Source organism: Pagrus major, chromosome 2 (genome assembly GCF_040436345.1).
Source record: "Pagrus major chromosome 2, Pma_NU_1.0".
Taxonomy (NCBI): domain Eukaryota; kingdom Metazoa; phylum Chordata; class Actinopteri; order Spariformes; family Sparidae; genus Pagrus; species Pagrus major.
Window position 1 is genome coordinate 27,101,008 of NC_133216.1, and position 20,666 is coordinate 27,121,673.

At 41.4% G+C, this 20,666-nt stretch overlaps 1 protein-coding gene across 1 annotated transcript in view; it reads right to left on the minus strand.

The window, feature by feature from the left end:
* Positions 1-985: 985 nt before the first annotated feature.
* pik3cb (phosphatidylinositol-4,5-bisphosphate 3-kinase, catalytic subunit beta) overlaps positions 986-20,666 on the minus strand; it is a 42,284-nt gene continuing 22,603 nt past the window's right edge. The window contains exons 4-23 of the mRNA XM_073482322.1: positions 19,978-20,207; positions 17,763-17,942; positions 16,277-16,444; positions 13,596-13,685; positions 12,548-12,802; positions 12,328-12,424; positions 12,085-12,215; positions 11,719-11,769; positions 10,614-10,802; positions 9,687-9,808; positions 9,237-9,380; positions 9,030-9,129; positions 7,963-8,159; positions 7,746-7,855; positions 7,457-7,535; positions 5,509-5,676; positions 5,284-5,407; positions 5,050-5,195; positions 2,887-3,019; positions 986-2,641 (exon numbers count right to left, since the gene is read on the minus strand). Of these exons, the coding sequence (XP_073338423.1) occupies positions 2,504-2,641; positions 2,887-3,019; positions 5,050-5,195; positions 5,284-5,407; positions 5,509-5,676; positions 7,457-7,535; positions 7,746-7,855; positions 7,963-8,159; positions 9,030-9,129; positions 9,237-9,380; positions 9,687-9,808; positions 10,614-10,802; positions 11,719-11,769; positions 12,085-12,215; positions 12,328-12,424; positions 12,548-12,802; positions 13,596-13,685; positions 16,277-16,444; positions 17,763-17,942; positions 19,978-20,207 (2,852 nt within the window). The 3' untranslated portion in view covers positions 986-2,503. The remainder of the gene's footprint in view (positions 2,642-2,886; positions 3,020-5,049; positions 5,196-5,283; positions 5,408-5,508; positions 5,677-7,456; positions 7,536-7,745; positions 7,856-7,962; positions 8,160-9,029; positions 9,130-9,236; positions 9,381-9,686; positions 9,809-10,613; positions 10,803-11,718; positions 11,770-12,084; positions 12,216-12,327; positions 12,425-12,547; positions 12,803-13,595; positions 13,686-16,276; positions 16,445-17,762; positions 17,943-19,977; positions 20,208-20,666) is intronic.

Sequence of the window (20,666 nt, forward strand, 5' to 3'; positions counted from 1 at the left end):
TACTATTCAAAGTTGTTGTCCTTTTTGGGAACAATGCTGAGCCTTTACACTCCATTTATGTCTCTGTGCATCAAGTAGCAGAAAAATCAACCAAATAAAAGCAACTTAGCTTTTTTCAAAAATAATATTTCAGTTAATTTTACCTCAGCTACTGAGACTTGGTGAAATGTTTTTGCTGTTTTGCCTCAGTGACTTGACTGCCTCAAATGACTCCGTGCAGTGGGTCTAGTTGCTTGGAGCATAATGGTGGTGTTTTGGCTGGAGAGTTTTCAAACTGTGAGCGAGCATCTGTTTTATTTTCTCGTATGTGTGTCAGGGTTAGGAACAGTATTTTTTGCCCTTGGTCGAATCTAACATCTTCAAATAAGTCCTCAGTGTGTTCTCACTTGTTTAGTATTGTGCATCCCCTAACACTGAGGTGTGACCTTGAATACGAGATCAGTATGTGCAGATACAGCATTATTTAGTGAGGCTTTTATGCTTTAAGATTTGCCTCCTGTGAGATTAAAACCATACCATACAATCTCATCTTTGCTGTGAAGCAGGGAATTTAAACTTTATACCTCTCAACTATTTTGCACATATCTTTCAATGTATGAAAAGCAGAGCATATAAATTTATATGACTGCCTTCTATTTGTCAATGAGGCTCCTTTTTTATTTTCTGTTGCACATAAAACAGACAAAAATAGCTTGGAATACATTTCTGAACAAGAATCAGGAAGATCTCCCAACTGAGAAAATATCCATGGTGCTGCTGTGAGTGGGTGCAGCCACACAACCCACGTCTAGAATAAAAAAAAACAGGCTACAGGTGGAAATGCAGCGCGTTGGAAAATAACTTTAATAAAACTCCTATGAAAACAAAAACCAGCAAAACAATAAAAGCCTGTACATTTGACAATATCCAGTGTCTGAGACTTTTGAAGGCTAGTGGTGCGAAATACAGCTGCATCACACATAAACCGACAGAGAGAAACCATTATAGGCTTAGGCCCAGGCCTAAAGTTTTATATAATAGGATATGGTTCATATACTCGGATATTGCACGAAAATCAAACAGAGATGCAGATGCTGAGGAGCACCTTATGTCAAAAACAAGGAAGTAGCTTTGCATCGCAGTGTAATGTCCCTACTGATAGACCCTGCCCACACAGGCCCCAAACTCCGCCCACACCTGCTCGTATAAAAACAAATACACTTAAAAAGAGAGCGGCACACATTTTCACATTCAGTTCAGAGACAGATAATTAAAAACACAGTATGAACAACAGAACGACTACATGTTGCTTTTTGTTTTGGTCCTAACATGTTAAAAGCATCAGTTATTCCTCAGTGAGTTTATTTGTCATGGTTGCTAGCATGAATGGGATGGCGCTTTTAAAGGCTCACCTCCTTTTAGGCTTTTAGACAAGTTGACTAGTGATAACTCACAGCTGATAAAACTTTGTCCAATAATGCTCTTGATTTGACAATTTTGAAAGAAACAATGCACATTGTCATTTCAAAAATAAAAGAAACTCAAAATAAAGTGTTTAGTTAATTTAAAGACTATTTAAAAGTTCTCATATATATCTTTCTGAAAGCATTCCAGTGTTCAATGGTTCAAATGAAGTGAGATTCAAACAGCGGACCAGAAGGCTCAGGGCATCTTTTTATCTAATCAATCCTTCTCTTTCATCATTATTTCCCTAGTACAAGTTTTCTCTGTGGACTAGTAAAGTAGTCTGGCACATAGACGTCTCATGATAAATTTTTGAATGGCAACAGAAAAAGAAAACTCATAAAAAATACAATCTTCCCGCAGTTTTGAGGCACACTTGGAGCGGCGGGAGCGAGACAGTTAAGATGCACTTCCTGTGGGCGTTGTGCACATTGTTTTAAGACATGGGGGTCAGACGTTTTTGTCCTTTCCTTTCTGCGCTTCCACACCCATCTGTTATCTCAGCTGTACTCAAAACAGTTCAGGGGTGTGGTCATACCATGTCCCCCTTCAGAGTCCATACAAGCCGAGTTTCAAGTCTATCTGACGAAATTCAACCACTCCAATACACGACTGTTGTTGTCAGCCCACTCCGTAGGGAGAGTGTGGGCAGAGTAGGTGCTTCACTTCCCTTCCTTTGGCTGTGTGCTCCATCAGCTGATGTGCCTGTGCAAAACTCGCAACGACTTTGCCCACCATGATTCCACAGAAATGTCAGAAGACCGTGAATTTGGATTTTCAGGAGGCACCATACTGGAGTGATGCAAGGCGAGGAGGGATACAGGAAGTAAGGGTGCAGGCTAACTGAACAGTTTCGTAGGAGAGTAGGTTTACTCTGTGTGTACAGTAAGTGGGGGTGAATCTGCTCATGGTTGGGATATTCTGCTAGATTCCCTTCTTTAAACCAGGTTGGCTTTCACCCCATCTCCTTGGAACACCTTTGCCCTCCTGCGCACTCACACACTCCTCCACTGTGTCCTCGTGGTCCCTGACCCCTGGCCTTTGAGGGGTCTGAGCTGCTCTAGGAGCGGTTGTCTTTGGCCACATTATGGGCCATCCAGTTGACTTTGGTTGTCCAGCTCTCTCTCAGGGCCTCGTCGAACTTCTGGCGGAACTGTTTCAGAGCCTCGTCGTCGGTTTTACCCAGAGCCAGAGAGTCCTGAGGAGGGAGGGTTTGAAGCAAATGAGGAGGATTAGTCGAGAGGGCAGATGAATTGACAAGTGTAGAGGAAATGAATGAAATGGGCACAGAATGTGTTTAAAATTGGAGCTAACGAATAATAAAATAATACAATTTAATAATCTACTCAATCTGAACTATGTAAATATAAAGTTTCTCCCAAGCAACACATTGACACTCATTTTGCACATGTATAAAACCCGCTGTGTGTGCCTGTGTGTTACCTTTAAGTACTGGATGTCTTTGACTGAGGTGAGCTCAGGCAGTCCAGCAGTCAGCATGAGGGCAAACAGTGTGATGAATAGGTTCCCATTCTTCCTCAATATTAGATAGGCTTCCTCACAGTACTGACGGAAACTACAAGAGCAACATAGACGCAGACATACACAGTTCATCATTTCTGAATTTGAAATATTGAAGTTCATAATGATAGACATGATGTTCTCTTATGATGCCTTTTATATGGAAAGTAGACAACATCTAAGATGTTATTGGCCTCCTTCAGCATTCCTTGCAAGTGTTCTGAATTATGTTGTGTCATGTTCTTAACCCCCCGTGTGTTGTTGCGGATGTACGGGGTCCAGAGGGGTCCAGAGGGGTCCAGGGGGGTCTGGCTGCTAGCGAACATGTTAAAATATTTCTTTATACATATCTGCAGATCTATGGCTAAAAAAAATGAGGTTTTGGGCGTATTGTTTATCGTGGGTGACAAACACTTCCTTTACGTTTTAGGCCAACCATCATGTGACTTACTGCATTCTGACTTTGTGTCAGCAAATGAGGTGGTTTCAGAGTCGTCATTACAACCACTGACTTTGCAAGCTACGAAACCTAAGTAATTAAAATATGTATGCTAGTTAAATATGGTCCTCTATAGACAGCTCAGTTGTAATGTTTAAGTAATCTATTGAGTGCTGAAAATCAAATGTAGACATTTACCTCAATACCCAGGTACAAAGGAATATGTTTTGAATATACTGTCAGCCTTCCTATAGAGGGCATACTTCCACCCTGGTATTTCCGCTTCGCAACATGATTTGTATACGTCTTCACCTTCTTATCTGATACAAGATGAACTCTTTCTTGAACCCACGCATACCACCGCTGACGCAGCAATGCACCACAACTGTACTTCCCTTTGACGGATAAACATACTTGAGGATTGATCGCTGTCTAGCTCATGGTCTCATATCAGGGCAGGAGATGCCACTAACACCCAGCTGTGGAGCTTAGTTGTTGGATAAGCAGCTTTAATGTCACATGTTCATACTGAGTTTGATATATAAAGCCATTTAGTCAGTGCAATTAATAATGTAAAGACTTGCACTTGCTTCAGACCATTAGTGGTGATATTTCATGGTCACATGCTGCTAACAATCCAACACTCTCACACCATCTCAAACTCAGTGTGGCATGGCTTTGTCAAGGCTACTGTGATGTTCTCTACTACTTCACCACACATGAGAGCATCATACGTTTATTTAGATTACTGATGAGCTGTAGTAACTTCAACTATAGAAACAGTTCATGTTACACAGGAGGACCTGTCTCCACATGCATACCTTCCTGTGGTACATTTAAAAATGTAGGTCATAATAACGCAGATTACTGTAACACGGGTATTTCCACTTTCACAACATGACCTGTTCCCCCGCTGATATCTCACTGATAGTAACAGACACACGCTGTGGTCTGTACATTTCCAGACTCATCATCAGTTCAGTGATGATATATTTAAGCTTGTCATCTGTATCCGGGAATAATAACCTACAAATGTAGTAAAAAAAGTGGTTTGAGAAAATCTACAGTATGAATAAAATATCGTGTTTTTTGAACATCTGAGTAATGTAGTATATAGTTATTAAATAAAGCAATATCAGAATTTAGCATAATGTTTCACTTGGTACATTTTCACTTGAGGCAGCAGTCAGCATTACACAGTGTTGTTTCAAATGACCCACCTTTTGTAGAAAAAACGCAACATCATCAAAGATTTAATTTATGGATCCAGGGAGACTTGACTATAAAAGGGCAGGTTTTGCTTTCTGAAGTCGGGTCTTGACTTGTTTTTATGTATATTTTATCAGAGAACATTTCTCCTCAGTAAAACTTGATGTTCATCAGTGCCTGAGCTGCTACTGCCGACTGCTGGTGGAGGAGGGTACTGCACGGACAAACTTGCGTAAGCTGAGGTTTGATTGTGATCCTCTATGTCCATGCATACATATTGTGCCTCTGAAAGTCATGTCTTCCCTCAGACGGTCCACCCTCATTTGGTATTTATACTCTTTTATCCCATAAAGTTATTGAGCACTCTTCCTCCACTCTCCCAACAAATGTTAAAAAACACGGGCTGAAGATAAAAGGATAAACTAAATGGAACAAACCTGCCAAACTTCTCAGTGTATCCCGTCTTGCCCTGCTGTATGACATGGATGAAGTCGTGTGTGAGGATGAAAGGTACACGCTCTCTCTTGATGCCAAACTTGGACTTGAAGTTGCCCAGGATGTGGCCAAAGTCTATGTGGAAGAGCTGACAAACAAGAAGGCCAATATGTGAACACAGTAAAAGAATTAGAGACTGGATAATTCATACGAAGAAAACCAACAGTCTGTCCTACCTGTCCGGTGCTGCGGACCATGATGTTGTCGCTGTGGCGGTCTCCGATGCCCAGGACATAGGTGGCTACACAGTAGCCTGCACATGACAGAGTGAACTCCTCGATGGCTCGATCAAGAGCGTCCCTGTCAATACAAAATATACACATGATACACTCTTATTCTCTTCCAATGGCGCCTCAGTGGTGCACTTATTGCACTCATGTAATCAGCAGGCAGCATCTTACCCAGAGTTTCTCTCTTTGAGCCAGTTGAGCAGAGCATCCTTGTTGAAGGCGGCAGCTGCTGCCACATTGCTGCTGGTCAGCTGGATGTTGGCAATCGTGTCGGCTGATGAGACTACCTCGATCAGCCCTGCCCGGTCGCCTGTTGCTAGGCAACCATACGGTACGATTCTGCATGACATGTACAGGAAGAGAAGAAACGAGCTTAATCATATCATTGTGAATATATCCATCCTGGGCTGGGCGATATCGCTTCAAATAAACTGTCACCATGTTTTTGACCAAATACCTCGATATCAAAATGCAACAGTATGGTATGACTGTTGGTACTTTCAAAAAATATTAACACGACATCTTTGATAAATATTCATTAGTAATGTGGATATAAGTACCAGAAGAAGTAAAACAGGCTGGTAAGTTCAGAAAATGGCATCACTTTACTGTAATGCAGCCTTTAAAACCAGGAAAAGACAACACTTATGGCATACCACAATATAACGACATCCAAAATCAATGATGATAAATGATCTCATATCATTGTAACAATATAATAGTGATATATTGCCCTAATGCAGAACACATAATCAAGCCTTTTTTCCACATGAACACTTGTTAATAACATATATTTTTCACAATCAGTAAGCCTTGAAAATACTAACCAATAGCTTTTAATGAATGCCCCAATTCTGATTTGGTTTACACTTGAAATACTCTGCATATACGTTATGTATTAACTATCAGATGTATCAGTAACAGTGTCTGATTTTTGTCACATTTATTTCATCATACAAATGAAAACAGTCCTCAATAACATGACTCAAAAAAGTCTTTGCAACATGAAAGAAAAGTCTGATTTGGGTCATTCGGACAGGCAGTGTATGCACAGCTTTGTGTGTGCTGCTGTAGATTTGTATTTATGAGATTAACATATTAGGCAGTGGGCTATTTGCAAGTACATTCATATCCACTCCCCTGGGTGCAATTTCCTCCGTCATACAGTATCAGTATCCTACTGTTTACACTGAGTTGAGACAGGACAGATGGGAACATTTGGTGAAGAACATATGGCGGTTACGTGATGGCACGCAGATCAGCCAGATGATGATACGTTTTCTTAGTCATGCACTTTACTTCTTCTTTCTGCCCACAAGATGGCAGTAGGTCTTCATTTTACAGGATGCAGAATTTCATGACCTGGACATAGTGACCCCCAACGTCTTACATATCAGACAGCCATGAGCTCCAAACACACTATACTTCCAGATTTCATTTTCAGTCTGACAGAGATTTAATGGAGACCAAATGCCTTTAAGTCATTTCCTCCTCAACTTGGTGGGTGTTGAGTTTAAATAACTCAAAAAATTGACTATAGCCAGCCAACAAGTTCGGGTACGTGTGGTAAAATCTATCAGCAAGAAACCACAGAACAAACTCACATCCAACACATCATAGTGGTTTAATTACATTGTCCCTCCTTTCATTCACAATGTCCCATCACTGTGTTTGAACTCTGAACCCCTGTCCCTGTAATCCGAAGCACCGTCCTAAAGCTCAACTGTCAAAACAACCCCCTCCACTGCTCAGCTCCAGATGTGTCAGTGTATGACGAAGGGAGAAAAGGGGTTTGTAAAAGTGCGAAAGTGTGGATTTGATTAGGATGTAATGCAGTTATTGTGTGTGTGAGTGTGTGGATGAATGTCGAGGGTGTAAGAGGGTTGGAGGTCAAACTAGCATGGGGTAATTTAGTGTCTCCCCTCATCTGCTGCACCCCACCAAAGCTTCCCCTTCCCTGCAGAGAGCAGGAACAAACAAGCTCCACACACACACACACACACACACACACACACACACACACACACACACACACACACACACACACACACACACACACACACACACACACACACACACACACACACACACACACACACACACACACACACAAACTCACCTGAGGTCCAGACTAGCCTCCTTCCATAGGCGATCCATTAACCTCAAAATCTGGAGGGTCAACATGTCTTGTCTTAGGTCTGCGGAAAGGAAATAGGTGAGGAAGAAAAGGGACGTGTTCCTGAATTCTGAAAAAATGTGCTTTGAAAAGCAAAACATTACTTAAAAGATGGAAAGTGATTTGTATCCCTTATCGTCATGACCTTAAAGTATCTCCACTTCTCCTCCCTCCCAACATCTTTTCTCTTTCATCCCACACGTCCGTCCCCCCGTTCTTTGATTCCACCTACCATCTCCATTCTTGAAGATGATTCCCAGTGTGTCTCCCCCCAGGAGCTTGTTGTTGTAAACAATCCAGAGTGGCTTCATCTTAGAGTCCATGTACCGACACTTCTCCACGCTGATGGCAGGAGGAGAGAGAGACGGTGAATTTCATTGTGCAACAGAAGAGAAAAAGTATAATCTGATCTGAAGCTTGGACCTGTGATCAGAATAGTGTTCTCTTACTTGATGCCAGACAGCAGGACATTGGGGTTTAGAGGGGAGTACAGGTCTGACAGAGTCTCTGAGTAGCCGCTCTGCCTCAGACAAGTCATCATGGCCTCCTTAGTCAACATTGCCTCCTTGGTCTTACTCCGAGCGTTCTTGATGGTTCCCAGCTTGATGAGCTCATTCACTGACTTTAGCTTACTCAGGGCCTCCACCTGGTACAGACAACATGAATTAATTTTTTTTTTTTTTTTTGGGAATAATCCCTCTTATATCCCTCCTTAAGCAGACTATGTTGGCAGTGTGCATGCTCGTCCAAACAGGAAGGTGGCCAGATAAATGACTTTGCTGATGAGGAAGTAGGAGGAGGCGTCCACAGGAGGAACTGTCAGAATCAACAGTGTGGAGGGCAAAGGTTAGAGGGCAGGAGGGTGACGCTGCTGTCACTGTGACGGGCTAAAAATACCATAGATCGAGTCCTACCGGGGATTAACAATAGACTACAGCTGTTCTGGTTTTTAAGTACTAGTAGAGTAATAGTCCGAAGCACAGCTATGTCATGTATCATTTGCTCTGATGTCTCACCACCTTCACATTTAGACAGATTTCCCTTTGACCTGGTTTGTGACGGGCCATAACCACCTTTTAACTAATATGGGGCAGGTTTGATACAAGGACAGAGGAGTGTCACTGGTGCAGATTGGTTGTAGCTCTATACAGTTGGTCTAGTCAGCAGGTCCGTCCAGTGAAACACACCAGACTCAAAGAGCTCAGATCAGTGTGTTTCAGTGCTGATCAAATATGAATCAAGAGTATTTTACCGCATTGCCTATTTCTTGTCTTGCTTGTTATGCTGTAATTTGAGAAATTTTGTGGCCAGGCTGCCCTTTTTTTCTGCTTGAAAATGGACAAAGCACCATCCCAACTTGCTGCTCTGATTGGTTATAGGTCTATCCAATTACGTCCAGAGGCATTTCGGTCTTCACCTGTTGATAATGCCACTTAGAAATTGAGAATGAATTGAGGCGTCCCAGAGTCTTACACGTTAGTCTAGGATGCGTATTTGTTTGTTATGTGACACATACCTGTTTCTTTAAAACCTCAATATGAGGGATGCTGCCTCTACAGTAGGCCTCCAGGATGAGGGAAAACTGGACTGAAACAGCTGGCATGTGGATCTCTGACCTATAGAGGGCAGCAGAGAAGGGAATGAACTGGAGACTCAACTGATTTCACAAACAGCCTCCTTCCCTTTCTTTCTATGTACACACAGATCACGTTTCCATACACACCTTAGGTGCCAGAAGAGGAAGTGTCCTATCTTGCGGTTACCCTGTGCACGCTCCAGCAGGAAGTGGGTGAGTGCGCAGTCATAGTAAGGCTCATAACGCAACACTTGCACCAACTGTAGCAAGTACTGCGCCAGCTCCTCATTACTGGTGAAGGGAGAGAGGAAAAAGAGAGAGAGAAGCATGAGAGGAGATTTTTCTAGCTTTTACATTTCTTTCATTTTAAAACCATTAGCTTGATTTCAAAGGATAATGTGCCTTTGTCTCTCTTTAGGAGAAGGAACAACACATAGCAGCACTATCACCTGACAGCAAGAAACAGGGGGAATGTAACAAAGTCTGATGGATTGCAGTGGATGATGATATGAATGTAGAGGCTTGAAAAGACAAGTAAAACAGGGAAGGCCACTGTATTATATGAAACTGTGCGTGTGGGTGGATACATATGTTTACCTCATATCACGCAGACAGCCCACAGCATATTCTCTGACATACTGGTCAGGGTAGTTGAAGTCCAGAAGCTCCAGAGCATCTCTGGGACACAATTTGGGCCAGATCTGAAGCAGTGCCTGGAGCTGAGACCCACAAAGACAGATACTCAGAAACGTATACGCTATAAGTTTAATTAGAGTTACATACATACATACAGTCCTAGTGTAGCTCAGTGAATAAAATGTATATTAGAAGCCCCACGCCTGCACAGTTAGTCTTACAGGATCAACAATTGTGATCACGATTTTCTTTTTTGTAAATAAATGTAAGTTGTTCAGGTTTGAAATGAACACTTTATGTTTAGCTGGCCCTCTATCTTGCACTTGTAGAACAACCGCTCATAAGTAAACTGACTGTCACAGGTGTTTGTTTCATGTGTGCTGTGATCAACCAGTCTCTGCTGCTCAAACATAGTACAGGCTGAAGCCAACAGCAGTGTCTCTCCATAAGTAACATGCAGTGTTATGTAACATCATCTATGTAGAGAAGTTTGTTTATTACTGAACCCAATTCTAGCTGTATTAAGCTTTCAGAGTGCAAGTTCATTTCATTAACATATATTTAAAACATTTTTATTCCAAGGCAGATTCATTAAAATCTGATAGTGAGGCTAGTTTTCTGTAAATTCAACTTTAACATCACATCTGAAGAAGAAGAAGAAGAAGAAGAAGAGGGAGGAGGCATGCTTTATAATCCTTTGCGGGAAATTAAATTAAATATATTTTTTTAAAAGTACAGTTTTGAACCAAGTCTGTTTTTTTAATAGATTCTATAGATGTTGAATTGGTAAAACTACTTTTACTTGCATTTATCTGTGGTGTCACCAAACTGTAGACTGTAAAGAACTGACTGAACTTAAATATTTAAACAGTGGATACGCTGTCTAACCTGGGCCATGTCCTCATGTTTGCTCCACTTGACGGAGAGTAGCAGCTTGGGTAGCGACTGAGGGAAATTTTCTCTACAGTCATAGCGTAGTGTCCAGATCAAATCCTTCTCGTTTTCACACAGCTGAGAGAGTGCATCACGCTCCATGATCTCCTTCAGCTCTATGTGGAACTTCTTACCACCACGACCCTGAGAGAAATGACGAGGGAGGAAGAAAGGTCAGTTGGGCGGGCAGTTTGGCAAAGAGAAGATAAAGAAGATGCAGAGGTAAGAAAGAATGACAGGATGAAGGAGCATTGATGAAGGAAAATTGGAAGCGGCCAGGATGTGACAGGAAATGAGACGATGATGATGAGTCGCAGCAGTGACTGTGAAGAACCACAAGATGGCAGGAGTGCTTCAACAAGTTCTAATGAACTGCTTTGAATGCAATTCAACACAATCAACAAACCAAGGACTAACACCGCATAGTCTCAGAACAGGTTGTAAATTGTCTGATTCAGCCAATATTATAAATGTTATGGGTAATAACGTGCTGCAACTTTGATTATAGAGAAATTATATCTGAGGAACTGTGTGGATCAATGAACTGATTGTAAACAACTTGACATACAGTGAAAAAAAGACACAAAATTGTAGTTGGTGCTAATCTAAGGTTTCACAAACACACATCTCACATTAAAGGGGTGTGTTCAGGCATGCCCTCAACATGAACACAAGATTACGTAAGTGGCTGTAACACGCCCAGGAGCTGGGTTTTAGTTGCGGGGCGGTGAGACAGGAAAACGTACAAATAATCTGATTAGCGTCTCCAGTTTTGAAGGGGATTGAAATATTTTTGCTGCTACACCCTGACGAAGTGATAACAATGGGTTTCCAAGGCAACAAGCTGTACAGGCCGATGTACATGTGGTGTGTGTGTGTGTGTGTTAAAAGTGTGCGTGAGGGGGGAGAGACAGAGAGCAATGATGCAGCATGTCTATTTGTTACAGGCCAACTTGAGACAAATACGTCACTTTATCTTTACCCAGTTTGTCTTGTATGTATGTATTCTGAATGCATTTGGGCATGTTCACACAATTATCTTCACTGTACATGAGCTCACCATGGGTACGCAGTCACTTGCTCCGGCGATCTCTGCAGCTTTTTCCAGTATCTGCAAAACAGTAAGTGAGCACACACATTAGGCAGGCTGAGCAAATCTTGATCTTCTCGTGCTAACAGCCACCACTTGATCATTATCACTTGGTACCATCATGAAGAGCACTTAGCCACTGCAATGACAAATTCAACTGCACTCGAGTCTTCGGAGTCTAAAAAGGCCACAGAGGTTTAATCCTGTCAACTAAGTTCAAATATAGTCCGAGTATGGCACTGTCTTGACACGTTTGTTGTGTCCATTACACATTTATTGGCCCACAGGTATGTTTCTATGAGTGAGACTGAGTGTTATGACTGAAGGCTGTCTTACCTTGTCAAAGGGAGGAAAGATGATGGAATGTGGCGAGTACTCTGGGAAGTGGATGTGCAGTGCTGTAGCATTCTCAGTGTATGGGTTGGTCTGAATGGTTCCTATGGGATTCAGCATCTCTTCAAGTTCATCTGATTGAGACACACAGACACACATGAAACGACATACGTGCATTAAGTGCAGCAATGGTAAAGCTCATTTAACCCAAGTTCAACTGCATTCATAGATATAGAGGGTGCATACCAGGAAAGGAAGACCAGCAGTGAAGGATGATGTCTCCGGTCTTCAGCTGGCCTTTGTAGTCAAACACCATGGTGTTGACCCAAGCTATGGGGTAGTGCTGGATCACACAGGTCAAAGATAGTGAAATGAATTATTAGTTAAAGCTGGTGTATATGTGTTACCTTATTAAAACCACTGCAAACTGCAGACGGTGTGGGTTTGTGTATAAGCCTTCTCTTACCACTTTCCCTGCTTTGCGGATGGTCTGGTATTTGTTGATGTGAGCATTTTTGGTGGACTTCTGCTTCTTGACCTTATCCATGACGGCATAGATAGCAAAGCAGAGGCGGGTCATGCGCGGCAGGTCAGAGACGGAGATGTCAAACTCCAGCGTGCTGTCTTTCCACGTGTGGTCTGAGCGTCCGCTGCTCTCACTGCTCACCGCCGGCTTGCACAGGAGCTCAGTGCCATGGAAGAGCCCTGCCCTCACCTGGACCTGTGTGGGCAGAAGCGGTTGGCAAGGATATTAATATCATACTTATCTTTTAATCTGATATTTATTTAAAAAGCCAGCCTGCTCAAACCTTTAATAAGAGATTAAAGGTGCATGATTTGTCTGATGTTCTCTGAACTTTTTCATATTTCCAACAAATGCCATGAACATACCAAAAACAACAGTAGATTATTAATACACATTCAGTCCTACTGATGATGCAAAATTTTCAAAACGGTTCACAAAATTACAGTTCTAGTTTTTCACAAACGTTACTCAAACAGGAGTGCCTTTGTTGGAAAATACTAATCCCCATTTGGTGCAGAACACTGTTTGAAGGATCGACTTAAAATAAACTACAGTGTGTGTGTAATAAAGGAACATGTCAGCCAGTGTGACAGTGTGACTCACACTGTTTTTAATAGTTTTTGGAGAACAATGGAGCTCTATTGCACAGAGAAATAAGATACTGTATATCAGGCTGTGGCAACAAAACCATATTTGTTAATAGGACCCAATCACTGTTGGGTGTTTATGGGCTTTCCTAAATATGTATACAAATATTTAAAAAAAAAAAAAAAAAAAAATCGCAAAACGTATCCTTTAATGCCAACTTGATTTCTTAGCTCAGCTTCATGAAAACAAAAAGAGATCAACAAGATAATCTGAAGTGTTCAAGCGTCACATTCAAGCCAAAGCTGTTTTAAAAACCTTAAATGTGAAACTGACTGTGCTTGCAGTGACATATTAACAGGAAATTGCGTGTTTTATGGATGTGGACAAAGCAGGAGTTTACCTTGGCAGTCTCCTCTGCGTTCACCTTGCTGCCATTCACTAGGACTATCTTAAACGGGATAGACACGTCCCACACACACGTCTGTACTTGCTGCAGAGGGAAAGTGAGAGGAGAAAGAGAGACTTGCAATGAGTGAGCAGTATTAGCATAATGTACTGTCAAAATATGTACTTCCACACCCTGCTTCTTCACACCCACCAGTTCCCTACACACACACACACACACACACACACACACACACACACACACACACACACACAGACACACACACAGACACACACACAGACACACACACAGACACACACACACACACACACACACACACACACACACAGAAAAACACAAACAATGTGAGGGGTCAGGCAGGTCAGTCTGATGTCAAGCCAAGTGGATTTGCGAGGGTCAGCAGTCAGCAGGAAAAACAGCATCACATGACACCTAGAGTCTCTGAACATGACTAACTAGCGCACTTCCTGCTGTTTACTGCCTTTGTCTTTGTGGGTGGACGTACTGTATGTGTTGGTGTGTTTAAATAACGGAGTGTGATGGTGTGTGTAATTAGCTTCTTGTCAGATAATAGACTATATTTGTGTCTGACTCTACTACTACAAGACCTCCTTGTACTGTAGCACCATGAACACCCCGTCCCTCCGTTCCCTTCTCTTGCTTTGTTTTGACCAATTATCAGTCAGGTCTGCTACCACACTATAGCAGAGCATCCGATAACAGGTTCCTTTCCCGAAAATATATCTTACTTCCTGTCACAGACAACAACACTGCTATGGTAAACTTAGTCCGACAAGAATCTCTGTCTGCCTCTGTGTCCTCCAATCTCCCTGCACTGAACTGCACTGCTATACAATATATCTGCATAGCCCATACAGTACAATAAAGTAACAAACAGGGATGCACCGATGTATTAGCTAAACATTTGCCTTGTTGATTGCTATTGGCCTATCAGCAAATAAGATGACATTCACCGAAGGCAGTGACAGATGCTTATCTGATGTGTTACATCAGGTTTTGCGCTGACACATTCATGAGCTACTGACTTGTGACATCCCTGCCATCAGTTTTTAAAGCTATTTAAGTAATGAAAAATTTGTATCATGGGTAGGTAAGTAGCTGGGCAAAAAGGCTGTTGAAGCAGTTACTTCTCAAAAAATCATAAAAGCAGAAGACCTTTTATCTTTGTGTCTTAACATAGATCTTGCACCAAAATCAGAGGATCACAGAAACTGAGGGCAACAGAAAGTCTGAGATATAACACAGAGCAAGTCCCAACCTGGCTTTTAAAGTTACCAGAAAATGTTCAAATCTGTTCTAAGATCAATAGGTGTACACTACAGAGAAACGAGAATTAGTAAAACCTGATCTTGTTTCTTAATGCCAGTTGATCTATTAGCAGGCAGGTGATTTTTGAGCAAGCAGCAAACTCAACACAACTTTTAATGTTTCCCAAAAGCAAAATCCCCCCAAAAAATGTTTATTAAAAGTGCTTGACATTCTCTGAATCTTTAAGACTCAGACGTCTTAGTCTCCAGAATAGTAAAACGAATATCTTTCACAATTGTTGGATATTCTACAATATATTATTAGTTGCAGCCCTAACCAACTATCTGGACAATATTTCCATTTATTCAGGGCTTCATGGGGCACATGGAGAAGCATGCATTTATTAAATTATACACCTCTGTGCTTGTCAGCCTCACCGACCACATTTTACATCAGGCTTGAATTTATCACAAATCATGATATACAATGATTGTAACACTCCGTTATTTTCAGTAATATTATTTATAATATTACTGGAATTAATATTATATTATTTACAGTAAACATGTGGAAGTGAGGTATTGACGGCTGTTTTTACTGTAAACAACAAAAATGTTTAGTCAAAAGGTGGGAAGTTATAGCTGTTTTAATGCTCTTATGATTATAAGTGATAAATATAATGTGGTAAAGTTTCATAAGATGATTCACATCGGTTATATTTACAGACTTTCCAAACCACACATCACCAGGCATCAAAAGTCAACTTGACATCAGCCAGTAAAACCCCTGGGAGACTCGCTAACAAAGGCCAATTAAATTCAACCTGACATTTAAAATGTGGATGCACACATCCAGGGGTGATGTCACTGCGCACCTGGTGTCAGCAGCAGTGAGGAGCCAACGATATTTTCTGACAACGTGGCAAATGCTGGCAGGGCAGTGCACGCTTGCTCCGACACACTCAGTACACTGCCTCATAAAAGACAGGTGGCAGCTGCCAAGTGCATGTTTACTCAGTAAACTTCCACACCTGCCTCACTCAGTGCAGGTGGATCAATCAAACTGTGGAGCTTTTACTATTTTGGTGAACCAAGAACAATATTCAGGACACATTTGCGGATATTAAGTGGTTGTTATCTTTGGGTACATGAAAAAAATCTTTATTACAGCCTCGGTTTGAGTCCTAGTGATGCCAAATAATCACCAATCAAATTTGCATGCACAGTTTCCACATTAATCAAGTCAAAAGTCAAAACAATCAGTTGACCTGCATATGTGGCTGTTAGTAAAGCGTCTTAGTAAATTCCCCTGAAAACAGCAGCAGATATTAAAAAGATAAAAGCATTGCAACACAGAGGTGAGAAGTACAGTTATTCATACAGACACACACACTTTACTGGACTAACCGTGGGAATCCTTCTCTTGGGAGGTAGTGGTAAAGGTGGGTTGGAGGACTTGCGGGACACCACAGCTCCAATGGCAGAGATATCCTTATCAAACATGGCCTTGACGTTGCTGGTGTGGACCAGAGTTAGGTGTGGAGGCTCCTTGGCTTGCATGCATGTGCGGATGTACTGCAAACAAGACAGGACAGGAAATCTGTTGCTGTGTGCGTATCTAATGTGTCAAACACAAAAAAAGCTAGATCCCTTTTTTATATTTTAGCTGTATGTTAAAGTTGAACTGTGAAAACATTGCTTTATTAGAAATGGAAGTGGAACTGCTTTTCAGAAAGAATCAGGTCAATTACTTTTAGGACAGAAAAGTAAACAAGCGTGTGAAATTTATGCACAGCTTGTCAGCACACTTGATCAAATTAACATACAAGGGCGCACACAGACAGGAAACCATCCAATTTCAAATACTTTGGTGTTATAAATGACTTCAATCTCATGTTAAAAAACAACACTAAGCTTACTGAACTTGAGATACCTACACATTTAGCTACTTTAGAAAAATATTTAATTTCATGATAAATGTCTGATAAAAAAGGCCTCCTGATTTAAAACATTTTACTTTCACTGAAATACAACAGTAACCTTGTAATATAAAAAGCAAACAGTGAGAGCATCTTAAAGAAAGAACACACTGTGAAATATGTTATTCCATCGAGGTCATTCATTCTCTCCTCGATCACAAACAACCAGATTAGTGACAGTAACTCTTCTTTTTTCAAACTAATGTTACTGATGTTCACATCTCTCTGCTTATAACAGTCACGTGCCAGCATGCTAATGTATGTTTCACCTGCTATGAACCTTCCATAATACTGTGCTTCCTGCAGAAAAAAGCAACCCTGTTACTTTTAATGCTTGGTGAATTCTTTGTCTATTGTCCTCTTCTAAATCCCACTCCCATCTGCAACTGGCCACATGACTAATACATTTAAAATTTTCATTATTGTGCATGGTTTTTAAAAATAAAAAACTAGGTCTAGAAAATAAAAAAATAAACATCCAGCAGATATTTAATGTCTGAAGAGCAAAGAGAATGATGAGACTACTGTACAAGCTTTCCTCAGTTCCGTAGCTCCAGTTACAGTGAGTTGAACAAAGTTAGTGCCAGCATGAGCATGAGCTGACTGAAGGATGTGTTTTGTGTGCACATTTGGCCATAATGTTAGCTGCCTGAATCTTTTATGAAACAGTTGAAAACAATTTACACATAAACATGCATACTGTAAACATACAATCCACCATTTGCACCGCAACCAGGAAGATTATTGTTGAGCCATCAGCTGCTTGGACTCTTACAAAGCAGTCATAAAACAGGCTTTGGGATTACTGTCACACCAGCGTCACACTAGAACAATCACTAACCATGCTGTACATATTTAGAAAGGTCCATCAATCACTGATAGCCACCTGACCGAGTTACAGTGTGTCCACTGACCTTGTACTGAATCAGAGGTTGGTCTCCACAGAGGAACTCCAGACAGTGGCTGACCCTCAGTACATACTGACCCCTCCACGTCTCCTCCTCCGGCCCGTGGGTGGTCAGCCACTTCCTCACAGCCAGCTCCATCAGCTCCATGGGGGTGCAGGATGATGGCACCTTCACACTGGCTGAGTCCTGCAAAGACAGGAAAACAGAGACAGAGAGATGGATTTGAGTGTTTACTAGTTCTCAAACGGATAACTTTTCATGAAAACTATTTTTTACTAAAAACACGTAAAAAAAAAAATATATATTTGTGTGTTCAAAAATAAAGTAGAAAATTGTTTCTCAACACAACTTTCATTCAAACATGTGTCTGTTGTAGGGAGACGACACCAGAGTGATGGTGCCCTGTCTATATGAAGTCTAAATGACATAAGTAGAGAAAAGGACAGCGAGAATACGAGACTGATAGACGTAACAGACAGGCTTTAACATAAAATACCAGATAGACTGGATGCTCACACCTCATACAGCTCAAAAAGCATCTCAATTCTCACACAGGCGCACACACACAGCTTCACTGAGTTCATATACAAGTGATCACTTGGACATGTGTGTATTTGTGGCTGAATGAACTAATGCTGCAGCAGACTGTGCACTAAACTGCGTGATTATGCAAGCGGGTCGTCCACACATTGCCATCTAATGTGCTGCACTGGGGCTCACCGCTTCGTTCTATTTATAGCATGGCGATGACCTGATACCTGAGATGAAATTATAATTTCCAGGAGGTTGATTAAAAATGCCATCCATTAATAATTAATAACAAAATAATAGTCTTGACTGCATTGTGGAACTACAAAACCAGCAGCAGAGACGTTTCCTGAAGGGATTTTAGCATTTTAGCCCATTTCTCTCAACTGTTTGTACAGTATTTAGAGGTTAGCTAATGCAGTGGGGAAAACCCTATGATCCTAATGACATCACTAAAAGCAGGGCTCACACTGAACCTTGGTCATATTCACTTTAGAACATTAAACTACATCACCCTACTTCCTGTCTATAATGTGGCTCATTGTGTCTGACCTCCATAATAAGACTTCCTGCCAATGTCCACCTGAGCGCAGTGGCACAGATGGCCTGCCTTTGTGTATGTGCATGTGTGTGTGTCTGTGATGTTTATCAAAGCTGATATACACAGGTCTGGAGGGACCCGACCATCTGTTTTATTATTAACTAACATTATTTCTATAACGGAGGCAAAGAGAAAAAGACAGAGGGAGAGACTAAGACAGATGGAAGGAGACAGTCAGGGAGTTCAGAGAAGGAGAGGGAGAGGGAGTTTCATTTTAATCAGGGTTTGGGTCCCCTGAGCTGCCCTGCTAATGTGCGTGTGTGTCCGGGAGGATGGCATAATTTCGCTGATGGTTTTGACCCACTTAGTAGTTGTCACATGACTCACTAGTTGGGCTCAGTCACGTGACTACTGAGGAGCTGCCAACTGTGAGCAGTAAAAGAGGCTGAGCTACAGTGCATGTGCCTGCGCTGGTAGAGTCACATGGCTACTTTTGCTACTCAAACAAGTTGGTTTTGTGTGCTGTAGTGGTGCAGTAAGTCACACTGTTATTCTGAGCTCATTGTGCATGCAGAGTTGTTGTGCAGGCAGCACAATATGGGTTTGGCTAATGGGTCCATCAAAGGAGTTTTTTGTTTCCTCTTGTTCAATTAGAAAAATGATAACGTGAATAGAGATAAGTACATAAATTAGCCATTATTCTTCATAATTGCTAGCTCTCTACCAAGAAGTACAAGTATCTCTCATCATAATGTAATCTATCCAAGTGCCACTTACCGTAATATTACACCTATTATGTTTAATGACCTGAAGTATCTATTACAGTAATATTTATTCATTTTACAAAGCAGTCATAAAACAATCATTAATTTATTGTGTTTGAACAATTTATGGGAAGGCAATTGGTTAAACCTCAAATAATTATAACCCTGAGCCCTAAGAGAAGGTCTAAGAACAAATGTTGTGAAATACATTAGTTATTTTATTTTTATTTATGTTCTCTACCATTATTTAGAAGGTTTCCAATTCAGAATGGATCTCTCCACATTACTGCAATCTATAATAAAACCCTGGACTGAAACGAGAAAAATACTCATATGTCCCCCGTCCCTTACTTTCCAGCATTTGTCACACTGGACTAAGAACGCTTACCTGAGACTGGTCGAAGTGGATGATGACTTTGAGGTCGGCTGGCCGGTCATTGAGGCCATCTGCGATGGCTGTTCCTGCTGTGGGCTCCAGCTGTGGGGAGAAGCAGGCCTGCAGCCACTCTGTGTATGTCATCATCTGGACTCTTTGCATCCTTTCTTCACTCATACGAAACATCTTACTGCGAAAGTCCTTCACCTCCTGATCATTTATGCCATCAAGTTCATGGAGACCTAACGGTGGGAAGGAAAGGACATTGTTACAGGTTTGCTTAAAAGCAGAATCAGAACAAAAAACTTGCACTTAAACATTGTTAGAAAATGTTTCTGATTGTAAGTGAAGAGGAGGAGAGGACAGTGTGTTGGCTTTCAATGATCCATGTCTATTTTTCTTTCAAGGCCTTGATTTTCCCCCTCATATTCACAAACTTTCAAGTATTTCAAGGACCCATGGGAACCCTGTAAATCAGTGTTTTTCAATGTAAACTCAGCATGAAGCTCATGAAGTTCAAAGAGCTGTTGAGTGGGTAGCTGTATATATAAAACTAACATGCTTTAACTTTCATTAAAAATGCATAAACACCTGTGCAACACTTGATGCCATGCATGTGCACCTAGTACTAATGAATGTGTAAGAAGGATTACAAACAGCAGTGTCTCATGGGATTCAAGCAGAGCCTTCGAATATTCACA